Source organism: Sinocyclocheilus anshuiensis, unplaced genomic scaffold (assembly GCF_001515605.1).
Source record: "Sinocyclocheilus anshuiensis isolate Anshui unplaced genomic scaffold, SAMN03320099.WGS_v1.1 scaffold2739, whole genome shotgun sequence".
Lineage (NCBI taxonomy): Eukaryota > Metazoa > Chordata > Actinopteri > Cypriniformes > Cyprinidae > Sinocyclocheilus > Sinocyclocheilus anshuiensis.
This window is the reverse complement of record NW_015542334.1, coordinates 214,173-222,058: the sequence shown is the minus strand read 5'-3', so window position 1 is coordinate 222,058 and position 7,886 is coordinate 214,173. Positions and strand designations below refer to the sequence as shown.

The 7,886-nt window shown below is 34.6% G+C and overlaps 1 protein-coding gene across 1 annotated transcript in view; it reads left to right on the top strand.

Annotated features, from left to right (window-relative positions):
• LOC107691076 (plexin-A1) overlaps positions 1–7,886 on the top strand; it is a 131,852-nt gene that overhangs the window by 75,538 nt on the left and 48,428 nt on the right. The window contains 5 exon segments of the mRNA XM_074187014.1: positions 207–222; positions 331–450; positions 483–582; positions 1,764–1,863; positions 7,455–7,569. Of these exon segments, the coding sequence (XP_074043115.1) occupies positions 207–222; positions 331–450; positions 483–582; positions 1,764–1,863; positions 7,455–7,569 (451 nt within the window).

Genomic DNA, 7,886 nt, shown 5'->3' with positions numbered 1-7,886 from the left:
TTATGTATATATGTGTGTGTGTATATATATATATATATATATATATATATATATATATATTTGTGTGTGTGTGTGTGTTAATATTTATATAAATATATATATAATCAATATGTCAAAAAATGTCGTCTACTGTTTGGTAAGTACACGGTATCTCAGGTTCATATGCTTTTTTGCTTAAAATTCAATTTTTATTTATGATTCATCAGGAAGCTGCTCGGTTTGGTTCATGGCTTGAAACTCTGTATTGAAGAATGTTTCTGAAATCCCTGCGGAGAAAATGAATGTTTAGCCCATAAGCAGCTTTAATGACAATGTGAAGTCCTTCACTAGAGCGCAATCCTTGACTTTACACTGGCTTTTGAGCCGCAGAGATTCACCTCCAGAGTGGATCAGTGTGTGGAGCTCACGGTCCAGCCCAACAACATCTCCGTCACCATGGCCGAAGTCCAGGTGTGTATGTGTGTGTGGGGGTGGACTGTTCCTTCGAGGATTACACCGAGACCGAAGGAACAATACATGGATCACGGATCTACTGCTTCTCGCCGTCAGCCAAAGAGCTCGTCCCCATCACACGCCAGCAGAGTCAGTAAACACTAGCACTCACTAGAAGCTTCTCTTCTAGATCTCAAAGTCTTGAAGATCATCAAGCTTTTGACTGATAGTGGGTTTGATGGATATACAGTATAACACCTTCAGTCTGTTCCACAGATTCAGGCAGTGGTTTTGTTTTCAGATCATCATCATATCTGTCCTGTGTAGTTTGAGGGTTTATTGTGTCCCAAATAGGATTGTGGATTGAGAAGAAGCTCTTATTTAGATCAGGTTGCATTAAGGAAAAATACTGAAACTGAGTGGTTTGTGTAATGTTTGGTTGCATTAATGGTTTTATAAAATGTGCATTCTGTTACTGAATATGCTGATTTTGACCCGTCTAGTTTCTGTATAATTGAAATGCTGCATCAAAGCTGTTTGCCATTGATGTTTCATGCTTTTTGATTGTCTGAGAAAAAATGAACATTTTGTGAAAAGGAAAAAAATAATAATTAAGAAGAATCAAAATTGCTCCATTTCAGAGTCTCAAATCTTAGTATGTTAATACAAATACAATATGCTGAAGGTGCCTGGGTAGTGAACAGCAGGGTTATTATAGTAAACTTAAACAAAAACCGTAAAAGAACATTTGTGTTACTTGTAATAAAACATTAAATGAAATCAAATAAAATATGTAAAAACGTCATCTTATTTCATTTCAGTTGCCAAAACAAACATTTCTCATGTTCATAATAACTTGATGTACTGAATCAACTAAAAGTAAAACTATATATATAAAAAAAACTATATAGACATACATACACAGATCTGTGATTTCAAAACACAATTTAATGATGCTGTGTGTCCAATACTTTCCCATCATCAGTGAAGTACATGCTTATAGTAGAAGATTATGAATTAGGATGGAGCCGTAGACTTTATTAAACTCTATAAGTGTTTAGTATCATGAATCTAAAATTTGCTACATTAAAAACCGTTTTATGTAGTTATGACATAAAACGGTGTCTATATTAATGCACAAGCACACTAATGCACTACATTGTCTGTGGTGTTATAAAAGCAGAAAGCCACTCAAAGTTTCAGTGATTTTATCACAGTTAAGTGCAAAAACTCCTGACACACGAGTGTTTAGATAGCAGCTGTTTCTGCTGTTCTTCATCCAGAGGCAGATCTTATTAACCTCTTTTTTTCTTTTATTTGTCTCTCTGAAGGAGACACTCATGTGGTGAAGCTCTATCTGAAATCGAGGGAAACGGGGCAGAAATTTGCCAGTGTGGATTTCACCTTCTACAACTGCAGCATCCACAGATCGTGAGTGTCTCTCTCTCTCTCTCTCTCTGACTCTCTCTCTGTCTTCTGTCTATATCTCTGCTCTTCTCGTTTTACCCACAAGCTCCTCACCACTCGGGGAGTGGGGTCATATTTCTGTTGCTACGGCAACCGGTGGCGTGTTGATTGACAGTTTATTCTCTTGAAAACAGACTGTGGTTCGAGTCCTGCAGATAGTGGGACCCCCAGCTGAACATCTCAATGAGTTTGTGTGTCATGTGTGCTTCTAAGACGCTCCAGATGGGTCCGGACTCTTTTGGGAGGTCTGTGTAGTGTCTTATTGCAGGACAGATGAGCCCAAAGCTGTCTCCAGAGATATAACACACACACATACCTCTCAGAGTAGCAGCATCTCAGATACACACAATACCTTCCCATACACACACACACACACACACACACACACAATCAGCTGTGAGATTTAAAACTAGGTCACACTGCTTTTCTCTGATAAGACCAGCTTGTGTACTTGAAAAATACACACAACATTATCATAATTGGATAATCGCATGCTTTTTTATTCAGTGCGTCCACATCTCTAAAAGCACAACTGCAATTTAAAGGACTGTATTTTGGATAATAAATGTTATTATGGACATTGTTGAAGCTGTAGATGATTAAGAAATAAAGCAAGAGAAATTGTGTGTGAGTTTCACGAAACCTGTCAAGAACATTTCCAGGTCATATTTCCTCTTAAAATCAAAAGAAAGAAATAAGATTTTTTTTTTGCCAATTGAAAAGCCTATTTTTGAGCCTTTTTTTGCGATATTTTTATAACAATTAATAAAATATTATCGTTTCCTTCCCTCAATTTATTATTCATCACATACAGCGTTTTCTTTAGAATTAAAAAAAATCTTAATGTATTTTTTTAATTATGTAATCCAAAATTCTTATTTTCATTGCTTTATTGCAAAAAAGTGATTTCAATCAAAATGTATTATAGGCGATAGTTTTTGTATTACCTTTATTTTTAGCTGATTTAAATGGGGGGAAAAAATCATTGTTACATAATGACAGTTGAGAATCATAATCATGAATCGTGAAAATAAAGGTCATTTATTTATTTCTGTTTATTTTTATATATATATATATATATATATATATATATAATAAAATGCATATACAAATTATTATTATTATTTAAATTATGTAAAGTAGTGTTGTCATTGGACAAATAATTACATTCTTTCTTGTAAATAAATAAAATTATAATAAAGAAGGGAAATAATTATACAAAACTCAGAAGTTACATTTTACATTGCAATAATGAGAATTTGGGGAAATTGTGCTTAATTTGCATGATGATAATGAGAATGTGGAGAAAAAAAAGTGCTTAATTGTCATGAAAATAATCAATCTCATGCAAAACAATCTTAATGGTTGTGAAAAAGCAAGCTTCATTTTCTTTATGCAAAATACAGTTTCTTTTCTCCTTTCTTTTTGAGGAGAAATATGACCTGGCCGGTTTTTTTGAGATTCACCCAAATGGAGTTTGTCCGTGATGAGGGCTATCGGAGGTGTTCGGTGTCCTTTTTGTTGGAGGCTTTAGAACAGCCCAGCATCTTAATGAATGTGAGTGAAGGAAATGACCGTCCCGATGAGAGAGCGAGTGTTAGATTTCCGCTCCTCCAGCGTGTGTGTGGGGGTTTATGCTGATCGCTGATCAGGGACGCCCTGAAATCATCACCCGTCTGTGGGGGAAGAGAGCTCAGCGTGAGGGGCTTAAACCAGAGATCCCTTCAATCAGCGCCACTCCAGATGGGACGGGGATTAAACCCTCTCTCAGGATTGGTGCAGGGTCAGGAAGAAAAATAAGGTCACATTTATTATCTTCCTACCACTTATTTTAAGAAATATCTGCTTTGAGTGAACCAGATTGCATAGTTTAAACTGAATTGGTAATGGGCTGGGGGAAAGAAAATGTGAAAAAGAATTACAAGTTGGAACGAAATAAACTTCAGTCAGGATAGACGGCACATTTTATAAAATGAGCTGCATGAAAATGAACCAGTGATGGATGGACGTACGTACGGTCTTATATGTCATACCGTTTTAAGCAGATTTTTATGGAAATTTTCCACTGGAAATGTTTTGGAAAGTCATGATCTCAGAATTCAGAACTCAGACATTTTTCTCACAATTTTGACTTTATATCTCATAATTCTCGCTTTTTTTCTCACAATTGTGAGTTTATATCTCATAATTTGACTTGTTCTCACAACTGCGAGTTTATATCTCATAATTCTCACGTTTTTCTCATTATTGTGAGTTTTATCTCATAATTCTCGCTTTCTCATAACTGTGAGTTTATATCTCATAATTCTCGCTTTTTCTCACAACTGCGAGTTTATATCTCATAATTCTCGCTTTTTTCTCTCAATTGTGAGTTTAAATCTCATAATTCAGACTTTCTCACAACTGCGAGTTATATCTCATAATTCTCGCAACTGAGTTTATATCTCATAATTCTTGCTTTTTTTTCTCGCAATTGTGTTTCTCATAATTCTCACGTTTTTCTCACTATTGTGAGTTTATATCTCATAATTCTCGCTTTTTCTCACAACTGCGAGTTTATATCTCATAATTCTCACGTTTTTCTCATTATTGTGAGTTTTATCTCATAATTCTCGCTTTCTCATAACTGTGAGTTTATATCTCATAATTCTCGCTTTCTCATAACTGTGAGTTTATATCTCATAATTCTCGCTTTTTTCTCTCAATTGTGAGTTTATATCTCATACTTCAGACTTTCCCGCAACTGTCAGTTTATATCTCATAATTCTCGCTTTTTCTCGCAATTGTTTATATCTCATAATTCTCACGTTTTTCTCGCTATTGTGAGTTTATATCTCATAATTCTCGCTTTCTCATAACTGTGAGTTTATATCTCATAATTCTCGCTTTTTTTCCTCGCAATTGTGAGTTTATATCTCATAATTCTCTTTTTTTTCTCGCAATTGTGAGTTTATATCTCATAATTCTCTTTTTTTTCTCGCAATTGTGAGTTTATATCTCATAATTCTCGCAATTGTGAGTTTATATCTCATAATTCTCGCTTTTTCTTGCAATTGTGTTTATCTCATAATTCTCACTTTTTTCACAACTGCGAGTTTATACCTCACAATTCTCGCTTTTTTCACAACTGCGAGTTTATATCTCACAATTCTCGCTTTTTTTCTCACAATTGAGTTTATATCATAATTCAGCCTTTCTCGCAACTGTGAGTTTATATCTCAGAATTCTCGTTTTTTTTCTTGCAATTGTGAGTTTATATCTCATAATTCGTGCTTTTTTCTCAAGTTTATATATCATATTTCTGACTTTTTGTCAATTGCGAATTTATATCTCAATTCTCGCTTTTTTTCTCACATTTGCAATTGTGAGTTTATATCTCATAATTCTCTTTTTTTTCTCGCAATTGTGAGTTTATATCTCATAATTCTCTTTTTTTTCTCGCAATTGTGAGTTTATATCTCATAATTCTCTTTTTTTTCTCGCAATTGTGAGTTTATATCTCATAATTCTCTTTTTTTTCTCGCAATTGTGAGTTTATATCTCATAATTCTCGCAATTGTGAGTTTATATCTCATAATTCTCGCTTTTTCTTGCAATTGTGTTTATCTCATAATTCTCACTTTTTTCACAACTGCGAGTTTATATCTCACAATTCTCGCTTTTTTTCTCACAATTGAGTTTATATCATAATTCAGCCTTTCTCGCAACTGTGAGTTTATATCTCAATTCTCGCTTTTTTTCTCACATTTGCGAGTTTATATCTCACATTTTGGACTTTTTTTCCTCACAATTGTGAATTTATATCTCACACTTTAGAATTTTTCCTCACAATTGTGAGTTTATATCTCACAATCATGACTTTCTTTCTCACAATTGAGAATTTAAATCTCGCAGTTGTGAAATTTTTCTCAGAATTGCGAGTTTATACATCATAATTCGGAATAAATTCTAAATTCTGAAAAAAAGTCTGAATTGTAAGATAAAAAGTCACAATTAGCTTTTACATTTACATTTGTATTCCACATTGGAAATAAGCTTCCATACATTTGAAGAGTTTAGTTTTAGTGCAAGGGAAAACCCCATTTCTTTTATAGTCCAATCCACACCCAGTACACAGCAATACATCATGGTGAACATGAACGTCTGTCTCTCATGGACTTGTTTTTATTAATTTACCCTGACTATGGATTATTGCATTGTGACATTTACAGATAGTCAGTCTGTACTGTCTTTATCTATTTATGTATGTACTTGCATATCTCAGACATGTTGTGTGTTTTCACCTGCATCCATTTGTTCTCCATCACGGCCACCCTCTGGATTTATTCATGCAGATTAGCAGATTATGTTTCTCTGGAGATGCAGCATTAACAAACTGACAAATGGCGCCTCAATGGGGGATCATTACCTACACAAACACACAAACACTCACTCCACCACATGTGCTTGTGCTTCCTCACGGGACTCAGGGATGCAACAATTATGCAGCAGAATCCTTTAGCGCTGCTGAATAAAATACTCACAGTGCTCATAAAATTAGACAGCATGCTGAATGATTTAGGGTTTTAAAGAAAAGAAGTGAACGTTTTATAAACTAATATTGTCCTTTAAATATTTTATATTTATTGAATGTAAAAAAAACGTTATAAAAATGACATTATAAATATGCATTTTTAAAAAAGTATTTTGTTACATTATATATTTTACATATTGATATATTCTCTCTCTCTCTCTCTCTCTCTATATATATATATATATATATGATTTTTTTTAACTTACATTTTTCTGATTTATCTAATAACACAATCAAATAATTGTGAAAAGCATCGTAAATGCTGCTTTTTAAGATACCAGATTTCATTAGGCAATAATTTCTCAACTCTGATTGGACAGCTGCTCTCAACGCAACAGCTGATTGGTCAATTAGACCCTATGCTTGAATCCATTATGAGGTCAGAGCTCTTTGTCCTAAAGCATCAGTTAATGTCACTGAGTGAACAATTTTGCTGGACTTAATACTGAATAATTGAAACAAATGACTTTGTATTGCAGTCAGAAGCCTCAGATGCTTTCAGAGTCTGTGAGAGACCCTTCAATCGAATTAAAAATGAGCCGTTTTCACTAATACTTGTTTGTGTATTTTGAGTTTCTGTCTGTGTGTACGGTTCCGTCATCTAAAAGGTTGTGTTTTAGTTAATATGTTCCCTAAGAAGGCAGCTGCCAATAGCAGCAAGTCAGTGCACTCTTTTTTGGCACAGATTTCCGCTTTCTCTCTCTCTTTTCTTATCTACTCTGCTCGTTTTTTAATGGGAAGTCCTCGTGTCTTTTTGATCTCTCTCTCTTTTGTCATCGCTCACTTTCTTTCTTAAACCGGAGCCTACTAAAGTGGATCTTTGTGAGGGAATGAGAGATTAATTCACACTCTTTCATGGGCAGAATGAGAGCGTGTGAGGTCAAAACACAAGGACGTGTGTGGAGCGCTGTGCTTTCTGACTCTAATGTGTGTTTTGGCTTGATTCTGTGTGTCTCATCTGTATTTTTCTGTATCTCTCCAGGTGCTTGTCCTGTGTGAACGGCTCGTTCCCGTGTCACTGGTGTAAATACAGACACTTGTGCACACAGAACGCCAACGACTGCTCCTTCCAGGAGGGACGCGTGAACATGTCAGAGGTAAGAAACACATCCAGAAATTACTACACACTGCTGTTTTTGAAAGAAGTCTCTTCTGCTCATAAAGGCATTTATTTGATCAAAAATACAGTAAAAATTGTGAAATATTTTTACAATGTAAAATAACTGTTTCTATGTGAATATCTGTTAAACTGTAATTTATTTCTGTGATGCGCAGCTGAATTTTCAGCATCATTACTCCAGTCTTCAGTGTCACATGATCTTCAGAAATCATTCTAATATGCTGATTTGCTGCTCAAGAAACATTTCTGATTATTATCAATGTTGAAAACAGTCGTGCTGCCCAATATTTTTGT